The 16,080-nt window shown below is 48.1% G+C and overlaps 2 protein-coding genes across 2 annotated transcripts in view; one reads left to right on the top strand and one right to left on the bottom strand.

Annotated features, from left to right (window-relative positions):
- NPC2 (NPC intracellular cholesterol transporter 2) overlaps positions 1 to 5,954 on the bottom strand; it is a 224,165-nt gene extending 218,211 nt beyond the window's left edge. The window contains exon 1 of the mRNA XM_069637630.1: positions 5,880 to 5,954. The gene's annotated coding sequence lies outside the window, so the exon portion shown is untranslated. The remainder of the gene's footprint in view (positions 1 to 5,879) is intronic.
- A 54-nt stretch (positions 5,955 to 6,008) lies between these two features.
- Positions 6,009 to 16,080, top strand: part of ISCA2 (iron-sulfur cluster assembly 2) — a 125,485-nt gene continuing 115,413 nt past the window's right edge. The window contains exon 1 of the mRNA XM_069637629.1: positions 6,009 to 6,151. Coding sequence (XP_069493730.1) covers positions 6,093 to 6,151 — 59 coding nt within the window. The 5' untranslated portion in view covers positions 6,009 to 6,092. The remainder of the gene's footprint in view (positions 6,152 to 16,080) is intronic.

The following is a 16,080-nucleotide window of genomic DNA, read 5'->3' as shown; positions in this document are numbered from 1 at the left end:
GGAAAAGAACCTTGAGATTGCCAAAATACGTACCGAGTGGTGTAATCAGACATGAACTGGGACTCTACTCCCTCCATGTGCAAGTGGTATGGAAAACCCTAACAACCTATAGAAAAGTGGAACTCACTGATTGCCTGCCACAGTACAAAGTGATAAAGTTTCAAAACTAAGCCTCCGAGACAGGTCTCCTTAACATCTGGAGACACAAATGTCAAGAAAAAATTCGAAACGTAGGTATCAGTATAGAAACTCTGCATAAAAATCCAAAAAAAGTAAAAAGGTAGCCCTATTAGCTATAGACTGGACTCAAACAGAAGCTATACGCTTGAGATCAAAACCACACACACACTCAACTAAACTGGTCAACTTTCCCAAAAAACTCCCAAACTATCTAAATAAGAGCACAAACCCAAAACACAGATGCCATACTTCGTTTTAGATTAAACATTCTAAAAAATCATCAGAATCTAAAGAAATATGGTATAGTGGAGGACGACAAGTGTATATGTAATGAAGAAGAGGAATCATTACAACACTCAATGTTTTGCAAAGAGCTGAAACTAGAGAGAGAAAGGACACTCCTACATGCTCTGCCTGCGTCATGCGGTCTGGATTCCGACTCCTAGTGGGATGCTTTGTAGGTCGTCCTCAACAAAAGAACGGTTAGAGGCCTGGGTATTTTCCGGACAAGAACAATTTGAGGGAATCTAAATTAGTCTTAACTCCACCAAGGCAATAATAGCCAAACAGAAACGACAACGAGGCCTACAAACTGCTGACAATGATATTTTGAACTGTAAAGGACTTGGAACGAAATGGGACCAACAGAGAGTTGTAAATGTTTGGTTTGGTGAAAAAGACTAATTGTCGGGATGTCAAGCAAAAAGTTGTATTTATTTACAATAACTGCTTTAATAAAAAAAGAAGAAAAAATACTGAATGTGTCAGGAAGTGCTCTTAAATCATCACAACAACAACGAGTGAAACTAGGGGGCTTTCTTTCTAATTCCCGCTGGCAGTGTTGAGGAGTCCCGCAAGGGTTTTCCCTATCACAGCTACTGTTTAATCTCTACCTATGTCCCCTAATGGACATCCTGAGAAGACACAAGATCAACTTCCAGTCATATGCAGATGACACCCAGGTGTTCTTTAGGCTAAACAATGTAGAAGAATCCTTCATACGGGTTACGAACTGCTTGAAGGAAGTTAAAGGTTGGATGTCCACTAATTGGCTCAACTTAATCCAAAAAACACTGAGGTGACTGTTTGGCCCAAAGCATTAATTGGCGGGAATAGATGTTCCCTAGTACCATCTTTTCTGGGATTGAAGTACGCCTACAGAATGAAGAACCGGTGGTGCATATGGCAGAGTGATTTGGGTTGTCAAGGCCATATTACAGCTAAAGTTTAGGCTGTTTTCTACAATTTACGGCTGTTTCGACAGGTACTCCCTTATGTTGCCAAAAAAGATCATGCCGCAGTGGTTGGTGCCATAGTAAACTCTAAATTGGACTATCGTAATAGTCTACTGACGGGGGCCCCTGCCAAACAAATAGCCCTGATAAATAAGTGTTAGGAGAGTTGTTGTCTTGGCAGGCAAGAATACCGGGATAGGGACCTTTTAGTTGTAGCCCTGGCAGGTTAGTGGACATGGGGAAAACATTTTAAAAATAAATACATTTTAAAAAAAGTGTTGCATCAATTGTTGTGGAATCATCCTGACAAACTTTGTTGTTGATACAGAAGAAGTGTTTAGTTGCTCAAGAAGAAGGTGTTGTGTTAAATGGTGCTATACGTAGAAAGACAAAGAGTGGTCGTTTAAATGAACTATTATTTAAAATCTGAGCTGAAGACTTTTGGAGCCAGAAGAACTTTATCTTTTGAGGGAACATCCTGCTTTGAATCTGGGAAAGGTGAACCAATACAGATAGCAGGTATTGTTGAATGTAGCAGAAATGTTTGTTACTTTTGAATTGCCATATATTTCCTTTATGAGTTTGATGTATGTATAAGCGTGAGGGACAGGTTCCTTTAGTTTACTTTGATAGGTAGGGAAATCCTCGTTAGGTTAGGGATAGTCAGGCGTTTATACAACCTTTTAGAGCTAATAAAATGGCTTCTTTTGAAAAACCTTTACCAAGTTGTCCGCCTCACATTTCTGACCACTCACACAATGAGTGGAGGAGATCACAAAGGGTGATCATCCGGATACGGATCTGAGTAGAATGGAATAAGTTTCAACTTGGCGTTCATGCTATTGCTGTCAACTGATGAGCAGAGTGGAAGAAAATACAAGGTGCAGAGAAAATTTCACCTGCAGGGCCTCCCAATCTGAAGACTATCTTCCGCCACTGTGCATAACACAGCATGAAGACTTCAGGGCAGCGTGCCTTACATATTTGGTTCTTCGCATGCAGAAGGCCCTTCTGCATAAACTTTGCTGCATTGTTCATCCATGTGTTCCTAATACTGAGTAAGGTGTCAAGTTATTTTAGAGATTTACCAGTCTCTGACTTTGAAAATATTACCGTACTTTGATCATGCACTAAATTATACACCGTTTTCTGTGCGAGTGTCCATGTGCTAATATTTGGTATTTGTTTCTCCTGTCAACCATTCATCGTCTGTATATTAAAATAATGTTTAAACAAGTTAACCTATTATTTTATTACAATAAACCTCTTAATATAAAACATTTGTCAATTGTAGTCCTTGTCATGCTGTCCACAGTGCTTGCAACAGCCCAGTGACCATCTTTGTATTTCTTTTGTTGCATATTTGCAGTGCCTAGACTTGCTTGCATGTGTTTTGGACTTGTGCTTTCCAACAGATGAGAATTTAATTCTTAAAACAATGTACTATATACTTCTCTTCTGTCAAGTGAACAAATTCCATTCTTTCAACAGATGGTACCGTCTCATCCTGTACAATGCCTGTACCTTGTGGATTAATTGAAATTGGGAGTGAGAGTCCATAGTTATCCCAATGAGTGTCGTAAGAGAGCCATCTGTGTCAGATCCTACAGCAGGTCAATAAAAATATCTGCAGGAGCTGTGGCACCTAGGGCCGGATTGGGGGAAGTGGCAGCAGGAAAGAGTTTATATGTGTGTTGCAGTGGGTCATCAATGTCCCGGAGTGAGTATGGCCTGTTTGTGATCATGTCCACACGTGAAGGCCCCTAATAAAACGTGTACATATCACATGAAATTAGTGAATGTTGGGAGAATTGGCCTAGGTGGTGCTGCACTAGTGGGTCACTACTCACATAATTGAGTGACTTGTACTAATAAAAGGTCTTGCCCTGAAGCCCACCTTCCTCTTTATTACAGACATACTCATAAGGGTGATTGGATTTTTTAAATTTTTTTTTTTTTTTTTTTTTTTAAGAACAATTCCCAGGAGGATAGCTCAGTGGCAATGTGCTTGCCTTTGAAGCAAGACGACACGAAGCAACACAGGTTCGATCACCGGGTCCGCGCTTAGAAACCTCTGTGAATTTAAGTGAATTATAAATATGCAACTAAGACAACAACAAACAAAAAGTAACAGCGCATCGATGCCCGCTGTGTGAGCGCTTTAAAAATGCAAATAAATAAATAAATTCATGTTTAAGCAGTAGGTTTATTTACTGCTCATGAGCATACAGTACTCAGTTGGACTTTTAGGTCACACCCATCACTTAAGCCACAGACTCCAAATGAGGGCCCTTCCCTCAATTGCTTGCCCCCACTTAAAGTACTGCCTGGGATTTGTGTCTGTGCTCATTTTTGTGAACCATGGGAGGGATGCCGTAGCATACACTGTGGAAACTGGGCCTGTGCTTCTATAAGGCCGTGCACCTTTCATTCCAACCCCCCCCCCCCCCTCGGGGAACCATAGGGTAATCTCCACAAGGATCTGCTTCCCATGAAGAACGTCACTACAAGGCAGTCTCATCCCCAGGCAACACTGTATTATGGAGGAAGGTCACACATAGTACATAAGGCCATGTTGCCCCTCCCTGTCTCCCTTTTACCTGCCCACATCGTGAGCGGCGCAGGGCAATAATCCACCCCAATACAAAATACAAAGGGGCTTTGAATGAAGGTTCCTTTCAGGAGTTACAGGTACCACAGAGGTCACTATTTCAAGTTGCAAGCTAGTAGCCAGGATTGCCCAGGAATACAAAAATCACTTGCCCCTTCAAGTCTCCAAATATTAGAAAACACAATGTCTCACTCGCCAGCAGCCCATTATCACAAGCCAACGGCTAGTGGCGAGTGAAAATGTTGAGGCCGCGGTACAGACTACAACTACGAGAAGATAACATAGTGAATTGCGAGGGGTCATTGAAGTTGCAGTTCTAAACATCTGGAGAGCCAAATGTTGCAGACTCCTGTCCTAAACACTGTCTAGGCATGTGGCAAAATGAGAAAGCAAAAATGAGAAAGCAGTTTTATCGTGTGATTATATCACATTGAGATGACTTAGTCTAACATATGAGAAGCTGGAGGTGGTAAGTGAAGGGCAGGGCTCGCCCCAGGCATGCGCAGTCTGTGCCATCTCCCAGGGCCCCACAGTTGTGAAGCCCTGCATGCACCAGCCGCCTCATGTATACCAAGTGCATACACACATGTAAATCATGTGACACACTAACAGGGCAGGGCAGTTTTTGATCATGCCGCAGGAAGCTGTGCTGTCTCACCTCCAAATCCCCTCTAACACGTTGTAGACAAATACCTTCCCTCAATCCATTTGATGTTAACTAAAAATGGGGCATTTTTGTTTAGAAAGCACATACAAAGCACCAACTGTCTGCTTAAATCTATGCCTTTTACCGATGTAATTACAATCACGTAAAAAAAGGGTTAAAACTATCGATTGCCCTTACTTTCATGTGGTCTTTGTTGACACACCAAAAAGCGTTGTTTTTTTTAGAATGTCACATTTTCCTCACATCATTTATGAAGAATGCACAAAAGCCTGTCCATGCGATAACAAAAGGCGCCCTATGATGAAGCTAAAGGCTTAACTGCTGGGCTCAGCTTTTACACCTCCAATAATTAGCATTGTTTTAACTAAAAAGCCTGTGAGTTGGGGGTGAAAGATGTATCTAAAGGATCAAAGGAAGTCATAGGGCCAGGTTCTCATATTTTTTTGGGAAGCAAGTGAGATGCACATCTCTTCACTTGCACCAAAACCGAGCAACCAAATCTGCAAGGGGCATTGGAGTGAGTGCATCTTAGATGAGCTCATTCAGATGCCCTCTTCTCCCTTTGCACAAATAAGGGGGCATTTCAGGACATCATTTAAAAGTGCATTCCGAATTCACAAACGATATGCGCTTTTCAATGCCCTAAAATGAGGGTCACCCCTGTGAGACTTTTGAAATAGGCACACATTTGTTAAGCATGAACCAACAGTGGCTGCCATATTTGCATTTCCATCCTCCAAACAGGGATAGAAATGTTTTCTTCCTCTGGCATTTCAACAGATGCCTGTCTGTGTGAACTGGGCTTCCAGCAACAAGCAATGAAGCTTGACGGTGCATATTTGGGCTATTGTCCAGCCACTCCTGAAATGCCCAGGTCACCTTTGAGAATGAGGTGACATGAGCATTCGTGAAAGCAGCACAAATGAAAGTAGCACATTATCTGCACTCTGTTCAATTGGCTGCTTTTTGACTCACTACCAGCTTTCAAAACTGCCATCCAGCTCTTCAAAAATTCAGATTCTGACTTTGACACTGCTGCTGCGCCCACACACGTGAAGCGGTTTTCTTCTTTCTTAAGTACGAAACAACCCTCTATGAATCGCCGGCTCCAACGCTCCCCTTTTTTCCGTCTCACCTCTCCGGAGGTTCTTCCCTTCGGCCTATATTCCTTGCTCCGTTAACCAACCTCTACTACTCTCGATCTGCTGTTTAAGCTCCAGCTGATTTCCGGGATCCCAGGTTGACTATGTTTCTTTTTGCATCTGATTGGCCCTTTAGGAAGTGATGGGGGGCAGGTCTTTCCGGACTGTCATACGATAGAGTGGCAACGTGTTGTCCAATCTGAATCTGACAGGATGGCGCTTGTCCAATCCAGTTCAAGGGCGGAGCCCATGGCAAAATGGCGGTGCTGCTAGCTGGGCGGAGGATTCTAGTTAGAGGTCTGCAATGGGAGAAGAGGTAAGGGGATTGAGGATTGGGGGGGTGATAGAGCGAGGGGCAACGGGAAGATTGGGGGATAGTTGGCAAAGGACATGAAAGTATCGCGGGGTCTGTCAAAGCGGTAGGTGTCCTCTTTCTATGCATCCACAAGCTTCTAAAGTGTGTAAGGTCAGTAACCGCTATCGGAACGTAGTTGCGCATCGACTTGTTTACTATTTAAGAAGGGGGAAAGTAAAAAATAAAAAAAAAAGCTAAATGTTTCCTTTCAAATGAAAGGGATACATATTCAATAACGTGTAAACGAACACCCGGACACCACGCAAACTTCTCCCAGAGATGTAGCGCTGACAGACCCCCACAACAATGTATAGACCCCCATAGCGTGCCCGGGTCATCTCCCCCAACAGACAGTGTGTCCTTCTGGCAGACATATTGATGGGTCCCTCCAAACGGAGATCTCGCCAAATATTGCACAGAGGCAAGACACACATTCCAACGCCGAGTTTGTATGCACAGTGCTGATTCCTTCCCAGTCAGTACGCAGCCCAACCCACAGACAAAAGACCACACCTTCAGGTATTATGCTGCTCTCCCACACACAGAACATGGACCTACCCCCGAGGCAGTGCCCCAATCTCTCGCACTCCTAGAGCGATACAGAGCCACCAAAGAGCACGTCGAGTCCTAGCACATAGAGCACATGCAGGTGCCATGCATCCCTTGGAACACACCAGATGCAGCCCCTAATGGACAGTCTAGTGAAACTACGACCACCTACGGGAAGACCAAGTAGTAAACACGTCATAGAACAAAGGCTCACCCCTGCTGATCGCACAAAAAACCATTCACAGAAAGAATGCAAATGCATCCCACCCCCATGTAACATATTCGAATGCGCTCAACTAGTATTAGAAGTGGTGTGCAGTTAATAAAAAAAAAAGGTAATTCAAACTGTCCTTTGTCAAGGAGGAGTGTATAGTTGGTATTCATTATTGCATTCCACAAACTCAATTTTAATATGCCTAATTGACAATGAGCTGACGTGTGTTTCGAGAAAAGCTTCTCTTCTTCAGGGCTCTTGAAATTGACTGCTGGTTATGATATTGCGCACGGGGAGGGCACCCTCAGGCACGGTGGGCAGGCGCACGGCACCTGGAAGGAGGGACATAGAAACTGCTTGCAGTTCCAGAGCGGCAGTGCCCTTACTCCGGTTGCTTGTTCTTCTTCTTGCTGATAGATTTTTATCCATCAGCGGTGATTTTTGGATACCGAGGCTTGAGCCTCATTACTCCATCTTCTCAGGTTGAGTGTGTAGTCGTGGGTTTGTATGGTCTTGTCACAGTCGGGCTGGTTTCACAGGGTCTTCGCAGTGATGGGCCGCGGGTAGCGGTTGAAGGGGTTTGCAGTGGTGGCAGTGAGTCTTCTGATCAGAGGTTTCGGGTTCTGATCCAGTTCTTGGCAGAAGTTCTTACTCAGCTTTGCTAGATGTTCATCCAACATCTCGATGTCCAGGTCTCTGTGAAGGTCTGCTATCCTTGTGAAGATTGGAGCTCCAGACGATATCCGCTGGGCCTTGTTCTGGACTATCTGAAGACTCTTCCGGTGTCGCTCATGGCAGGTCAACCATGCTGGGGAGGCATAAGTCAGGGTTGGTCTGATGATCGCCTTGTAGACGTTGATCTTTGTCCGGAGGGGCATGGACTTGCTCTTCAGGAGTGGGTACACCGCTGCCATCTTTCCTGTTGCCTTCTGCTGAGTATTCTCGATGTGGCTTTCCCAGTTGAGTTTGCTGTCCAGGGTCACACCGAGGTAGCGGCTGCTGCTCTCCCATTTGATGGTCTCCCTGTTGAGGCTGATGTGTGGGCGCTCCTTGATCTTCTTTCTGGTGAACAGCGTTGCAGTTGTCTTGCTGGTGTTGAGTTCTATCCGCCAGTCGCTGTACCACTTTGCGATGGTATCCAATGAAGCTTGCAGGTTCTTCGCCACTTCCTTTTCGCTGAATGACTAGGAGATGACTGCAACATCGTCTGCATAGAGCGCCAGGTTCGTCTTGTGGAGATCTGTCGGGATGTCGTTGGTGAAGAGGTTGAACAGGAAGGGTCCGAGGTTCGATCCCTGTGGCACGCCTGCTGGGATGGGATGTGAAGAGGACATCTCAGACCGTATGGTGACATGGAAGGTGCGGCCTCCCAGGTAGCTTGCAATCGTCTTCACCAGGTAGTTCGGAAATCCCAGGCCAATCATCTTGTGCAGCAGTCCCTTGTGCCAGAATCGGTCGATTGCTTTGGCGACATCCAGGAAGACGATTCCTGTGGACTTCTTGATGTTGAATCCGTGGCTGATGGTGTCCACCACTCTCAGTAGCTGATGAGTCGTTGCATGCTCCTTTCGAAATCCAAACTGTTCCTTTGCTAGTAGTTTTCTTTCGGAGGTGAAGTCGCTGAGTCGAGCGAGGAGGACCTTCTCCAGGAGCTTCGATAATCCAGAAAGCAGGCTGATGGGGCGGTAGTTTGCTGGATCCCTCAGTGGTTTGCCGGCCTTTGGAAAAACGATGACCCTTGCTTCTTTCCAGGAACTCGGGAAGTGCTGGAGCCTCGGCATGCATTGAAGATCTCTGTGAGATGTTCCATTGATACTGGTGGGAGGTTCTTGATTGCCAGGTTGGTTATTCCGTCGCTCCCTGGTGCCTTGCCGTTCGCCAGCTTTTCTGCAAGTCCTGCTACCTCAGAGCTTGTGCACTCCTTGATGTCTTCTGCTCCCAGCCCGGTTCCGTGATCTGCGAGGTACTTCTCAACGGCTTCCTCCACTCCGTCTGAGAGCCTACTTACCTTTTCCGGGGTGAACGAAGCCTCCAGTGTCTCGGCAAGGACCTCTGCCTTGTCCTTGTTGCTGCATGCAAGGTGGGTTTGTCCCTGGATTGGTGGGCTTGGCTCCTTCTTCCCAGTCAGGCGACGAGTCATTCTCCACACCGAGTTGTCCGCCTCCTTCAGCTTGGCTGTTGCTAACTCCCACTTCTCTCCACGGTGCTGTCGGATCTGTTCCCGCAGGAGTCTTGCGAGCGTGTTGTACTTCTGCAGGAGATCAGGTGTGCGGAGCTTCTGCCACTGTCGTCGTGCGCGGTTCTTGTCGGCGATTGACTGTTGGATGCCTCTCGGTAGGTCGTAGATGGAACATCTGGTTGTCTTCTGCTTCGGAACACTGCTCTTGATTGCCTCCTGGACTGCTGTCGTGAAATCTTCCACGGCCCTGTTGATATCATCCATGGTGCTCAGCGGGGTTGGAGTGACCTTGCTGTTCAGCTCTTCTTTGAAGCGGCTCCAGTCAGCTCTTCTGAAGTTGTACTTCTCGGCCTGCTGGTAGGGTCCATCTCATCTCCCACAGTGATTGCTACTGGATTGTGGTCCGAGGTCAGCTCCACCAGTGTTTCCAGCTCCACAGAGTGTTGCAGGTTCTTCAGTAGCACGATGTCCAGCACATCTGGGTTGTGGCTTGCTACACCTGGGTAGTGTGTGGGCTCAGTCGGGCCTGCTACCACACAGTCGTTCTTCCTGGAATACGCCAGCAGTGTCCGTCCCCTCTGGTTGGCAGTCCTGGAGTTCCAGCATCAGTGCTTGGCATTGACGTCTCCTCCGATGAGTGTCGGAACCGTCGAATCCAGCAAAGCATCCAGGTCTCGGAGATCCAGCTTTGCTTTCGGGGGGCAGTAGGTTGCGATCAGTCGGAGTGGTCCTGTTGCAGTCTTGACTTGCACTCCAGTGGCTTCAATGCTTCTGAGGGGTGGGAGTGCAATCTCATGGTGGTCGATCGTCGTCTTCACTATCACTGCTGTCCCCCCTCCTTTGGCTCCTGTAGGTCGGTCGGTCCGGTACACTCTGTGGTTCGCCAGGCTCAGCTTCTGGTTTCCGTGCAGGTGGGTTTCTGAAAGCAAAGCAGCACTCACCTTTCTTGTTTCCATCAGGTGAAGGAGTTCGTCTGTCTTCTTCTGAATACCGTTGGCATTCCACATCACGTTGGCGCAGTTTGGTTTAGATGGCATGTTGGTTCGTCTTTTCGCCCTGGAATAGGCTCAGGATGAGCTGTGCCACCGTCGTCATGGCGGGGTCGATGTTAAGCCCTACAACAAAAGCTGCAATCTTCACAATGATGTTCTTCCAGTCGATGGAGCTCACTCTTACCTCTTCCTGCGCTGAGGTGGTTGCTTGCGGCGGGTTCGGTGGTGGATTTAGGACTCCAGCGTAGCTCAGCCAGATGTTTTGGGTGTCGTCTGGGTCTTCGCAGGGCCATGGCCGGGTGTCGGGCGAGGTGGATGGGTCCTCTGTGCGGCCGCTGTTGGTTTTGGCTCCTGACGATGTGCAGGTCTTTGGTGTGGTTGGCGTTGTCCGCTGCTCCTCTGAGAGTCATTTGTAGTAGTTGGAGAGTTCCGTGGAGCTTGCAGTGGTTGTTGTGGTGCCCTCCTCTGCTGCTCATCCTGTTTAGCTTTCGTAAGGGCTGGGCATCCGCGGGTGCTGGCAGGGTGAGACCCTTTGCAGTTGGCGCAGGTTGCCGGATCTGTTCGGACTCGGGTGCAGTTTTTCGATGTGTGGTTCTCTCCACATCGCACGCAGCGTGGGTCCTGGTGGCAGAAGGCAGATGTGTGGCCGATCCGCTGGCAGTTGAAACACATGATCGGTCCTCTTCTGCCCTTCGGTGCTTCAGTGGTAACTATGCAGCTGCACAGCCGTGTGATCTTTGTCAGGTCCGCTGGTTTTGCATCGCTGGTTTGTGCAAGGGTGGCAACAAATAGCGGTATTTTCTCGCTCTTGTCGGCTGGCGAGGTCAGCTGGACAACCTCTTCACTGGGAGACCCTGTTCTGCGAGTTGATCTGTGATGTCTTCCACGCTGGTGATAGTCGGCAGGCCACGGACCACAAACCTCTGAGACCTCACTCGCTCCAGTGGGAATGTGTAGTACTGCAGTTTCTGTACTGTGAAGGCATCTGTCACGCTCTTGTAGTCCTCTACTGTGGTGAGCGAGATCTTCATATGCTCACCATGAGGCTTGGTGGTGAAGGTTGGTTTGGCACACAGGTGTTTCAGCATGTCAACCAGGTCCTTGTGGGTCTCCAAGCTCTTCACAAACACTGGGGGGATCCGGATCTTCTTTGGTGGTGGGGTTGTCTGCTCTTCCGCTGTGTTGCCAGGTTCTGTGGTCAGCTGTTCGTGCTCCAGAACGCCATACTTGTTGCTGGTGCTCACACCTGTAGCAGATGGTTCAGTCAGCGTCTTCTTCCACTTCTGATGTGATGCACCTGGTGACGCACTTTCACTGGTCTTTCGCTTGTGAGAGACTGGTTCGAACCCTTCCATCTCGACCTCAGTGCCCAAGAGGTGGAATGTTTCTGACATCTGGGCCGCCATGATGATCAATCTAGGAGAAAAGTGGGGAGAAAATTGGAGAGAAAACAGGAAAGGATAGGAGAAAGAGGGAGAAAATGTAGAGTGCTCTTATCAGAGCAGTTTCTTTTAAATCCAAACAGCTCTTTGTAAGGTGTGCCCTAAAAAGGACAGTTTTGTGGTGCACACGTGTGTGCAAAAAGCTCCTTTGCAGATTTTTAGACCGACTCCTGAAGATTGCTTTTCAGTGGGGAAATCGGGCTAATCAAGCGCCACTTGCCGCCACAAGGTGGAGACAAAGACCGCTTAAACGGCCCTTTCTGTTTAGAAAAGGCCCGGTTCACTGCAGCTCCCGATGCCGCATCTCGGTACACAAGGTCTAAACAGCTGTGAGGAGCAGGAGAAAATTAGGTCCCAACAGCCGTTACTGTTACCGCCTAATCACTCATCAACCTCAACTCCGGCTGCCGTCCACGATGCGAGGAGCGGAAGAAATTAGTCAATCTCTCTCGGGGGTCTGGGCCCCGTCAATGCCCAATGCTAACAAGAATGGGCGCCCATCTCGTGCAGAGAGCGCGGGCTGACACTTCAAGCTCCGCTCTGATCTCCAGAGATAATCGCAATGGCTTTCCAACTCCCTTTTATCGTCTTGCTCACGTGGCCTCTTACGGTCACGTCCTTTTGTGCACGTGACTACAACACGTGATGATCCCCGACTTGGATAACAGAATATATTCAAACATTATACTCATTGCCTTATGTTGTGTGTCCAAAGGGATTGTCATTAAAACGTTTAACTTTAGAGTCTTACTGTCTATGGTTCTGATTCTCACGGCTCTCGCTTTCCGATAAATGCCGTACAAGATGAATTCACACAGGCGTGTGGTGGTACATGTTTTCGGCGGAGCGAGTAGCGTCCCCAGTCTTCTCTCCTCTCCTCGGGGTGGTGTGCCCGGTGGGGGTTGTCTGAGTTTCCTCTTCACTTAGACTTCTTCCTGGTGGTGTTCCTGGTGGCTTCCTTTGGTCTTCTATCTGGGGCGTTTGCTCTGTTGTCACAGGGCCTGCTGTCATGGGGGCTTCTTCTTGAGCCTCGCACCAGGTGGTGCTTGGTATTCGCCTGAAATGCGACATGTTCTGCGTGACCATCTCTGAGCTTCGAGATGCAGTTACGTGTCCATGGTCCCAAAGAGTTATTGTCCAGGGTAGTGATTTGTAGGGGAGTGACATCTTTCTGGGAGGGGCCCGGTTCTTGATTAGTGGCATGTCCCCTACCTGTAAGTGGTTCGGTGTTTCTCTCCTTGTGCAATCTTCCTTTGCATTAAGTTCTTGCCTGCCCTGCTCAATCCGCTCTAGGTCTGCGTGCAGAGGGCACCAGGAGTGGTAGAGGGGGAAGCCCTGTCTGGGTGGGCACCCCGAACATGTTTGCTGTGGGGGCCACTTGCATGGCCGAGTGAGATGTCTGTCGGTACGTCCAGAGGAACCGGTACAGTTCTGGAAGCCAGGGTCGTCCTCTGTCTTTGGCAATTCGTATACATTTATTGATGGATTCCATGAATCTCTCAGCATCTCCATTGGCTTGGGGCCAGTACGGTGTGATGTGGTGGTGTTGGACTCCCACATTGTCGAGGAATCGTTGGAACTCTTTACTTCTGAACGGTGGGCCGTTGTCGCTCTTGAGCGATGAGCGGATGACATGTACGGCAAACATTTTCTCCATGCGTTTATCACAAAGGCTGCATCAGTGGACTTGACCGGTTCAACTTCCGGGTATCGCGTGTATTCATCCACTGCGGCTTGGAGATAGGCCTGGTTGGAAATTGTGCAGAAGTCCACACTTACAGCGTCCCATCTGCATTCACTTCTAGGTGGGCAGGCCATGGGCTCCGGTGGTCCTGGTCTGAGGGTGGCTTGGCAGGATGAGCCGGTCTCTACAAGGGATATTACTTTTTGCTGTATTTGGGGCATCCATATTCGTGACTTGAGGAACACCTGTATCTTCACGATCCCCTAGTATTCTTCATGCGCGAGTTGGAGTGCCGGTCTTGTAGGTTGGAGGGCACTACAATGCGGTGTCCTTTAGGATCAGTCCCTCTGGGAAGACCGACTGCTCATGTCTGATCCCGAACAGTGCTTGCATCAGTTCTTATGCGTTTGATGGGCGACTGGCGTGAGGAAGGTCTTCCATTCGCCTGTCAGTTTGGCTTCTTTGGCAATTTGCTGGCATTTGTCTTTTGTTTCTGCAACCTTTTTATCGCTTTGGGCCTGGCGCATGCGATAATGTGGCATACATGTTCATCTGTTTCTTTGGCCGCCTCTCATTCCGTCATGGTGGCAGGTCTTGGTTGCTGTGACAGGAAGTCTGCAGGGTTATCCGCTCTTGCTCGGTACTGTACTTAGAGATCCAACTGTTGCAGTTGGAGCATCCAGCGCTCTGTCCTGGCAGGAGGATGTGGTACCGATTTTTGAATATTGGGGCATGGGGTTTGTGTTCTGTTAGTACTTTAACTGGGTGACCCACAATCTATACATGAAGCAACCCCATTTATGATATGATTTTATTTGTATCACACTCATACACCCGTGTTTCAGAGCACAACGAGGCAAGGGGGGGGGCAAGGGAGGACAAAACAACGATCTTACTAGGCCCAGTGACATTGAGAATGTGTAAGTGCATGGGAGAGGGAAGGGGGAAATTGCAAGTGAGACGGTAGAGGTGAAAAGTGCTGAGCCAAATGATAAACACCACACCAACTGATAGTGTAGCCAGCAAGGTGGCAAGTGTGAGGTTTAAAGCACAGACAAGGGGTGTCGGATGGCAAGAGCCTCCTTCTCTATGTGCACATAATTCCTTTCTTTTGGGATGAGTGCCAGGCTAGCAAATGCAATGGTGACTATTGTTCCATCTCGCTCAGTTTGGGTTAGCACTGCTTCCAGGCCAGCTGGACTGGCGTCAACATGCATCTCTGTCTTCCCTGATGTGTCAAAAAAGGCCATGGTGGCATCACTGGACAAAGAGTTTATTTTCTGAAACACTGTCTCTTGCGTTTCGTTCCACTCCCACTCTGTCTTAGTGAGTTCTTGCGATGGGGTGGCAATGGTGGCTAAGTCCGGGATGAATCGCCTCCAGTAAGTCGCCATTCCTAAGAAGCTGCAGGCTTCTGTTGCGTTGGTGGGAGCTTGGGCATTTTTGATGTCAGTGACTTTGCAGAGGTCTGGAGACACTCCTTTTTCATTAAATACATATCCGAACAAGCTTAGTGTTGACTTCCCGAACTCGCACTTCTCTTCATGGAGAGTTAGCCCAGACTCTTCCAGTCGCTGAAGTGTTGCTGCTAGCCGTCCTTTGTGCTCTTCCTCCGTCTTGCCGTAGTCTAGTATGTCGTCACTGACATTGGGCACTCCTTGTAGGTCCCGTAACACCATCCTTATTTCGAAATGCCTCCGCCGTGGAGGAGATTTCAAAGTTGAGCCGGCGGTATCTTCTCAGTCCTAGGTGTGATGAGACGGTTGTGATGTAACTCAATTCTTTTACTAAGTGGATGTGGTGGTACCATGATCTTAGGTCCAGCTTGCTGAACAGGGTGGCTCCTGTTAGGTCTACGATTAGTTCATCGACCGTCGGGGTAATTGTCTTTCTCGCCCTATGGCAACGTTGGGTAAGCGCATGTCAATGCAAATTCGTACGGCTTGTGATTGCTTTGGTTCGATGTCTTTTTGATTATCTTCAGGTCTTCCAGCTTGTTGAGGTCAGCCTCTACCGCCGCTCTCATGTGGAATGGAATCTGTCGGTGTCGGACAGCTCTGGGTTCCACTGTGAGTCAATGTGGAGTTTCACAGTGCTCCCCTTCAGACATCCGATACCTTGTAAAAGCTTCTTGTGTTAGGTTAGCATGTGATCGATTTCTCTGGAGTGGATTGCGAAGGGGAACGGGATTAGCTGTAGTTTTCCGCCCGTTCGGCAGCTGAGTAGTATCTCGATCCCTGTGTCCACTATGTAGATGTGTGTTTTGCAGCTGCTTTCACCGTTGGTAAGGCTTGTTTTGAAATATCCTATGACTGTTAGGGGTTTCTTACACCCATAGGTGAATAGTTGAACTGGTTTTTGCCATAGGGTTGGTCTAGGGTGAAGCTTGTCGAATTTGGTAGTTGGCATTACGTTTACGGTGGCACCTGTGTCGATCATAATCTTCACCGGGATGTCTCTGACTGTTAACACGCAAGTGCGGTGCAATCTGGTATTGTGTGGTTGTCTGCTGTTTGCTGTCTTGACTGCCCAGATCACATGTGCCTTTTCCCTTCTCGAACTTTGGTAGCGGTTCGTGCGGTTCGGGGAGGGCTCTCCACTCGATTGATCATCGCTGCTGCTGTCCGCATTGTCTGCTTCGACTGCACAAGCCCACCCTCTGGGCCTGTCGGGTGTTTTCGTGGATTGTTTTGTTTTCGTAGGCGTTGATCTGGCTGTCGTGGGTAAAATAGCTTTTCGTTCTTGAACCTTCTTGGGTCGCTTTTTCATTCTCTGGGCCTTTCTTGCAGCAGTTGTTCTCTCACTCTCCTGTAGTTGAGGCATACTGACG

The sequence above is a fragment of the Ambystoma mexicanum genome, chromosome 14 (assembly GCF_040938575.1).
Source record: "Ambystoma mexicanum isolate Mex_15411 chromosome 14, UKY_AmexF1_1, whole genome shotgun sequence".
Taxonomy (NCBI): domain Eukaryota; kingdom Metazoa; phylum Chordata; class Amphibia; order Caudata; family Ambystomatidae; genus Ambystoma; species Ambystoma mexicanum.
The sequence above is the reverse complement of the archived record's forward strand: the minus strand, read 5'-3'. Positions and strand labels throughout refer to the sequence as shown.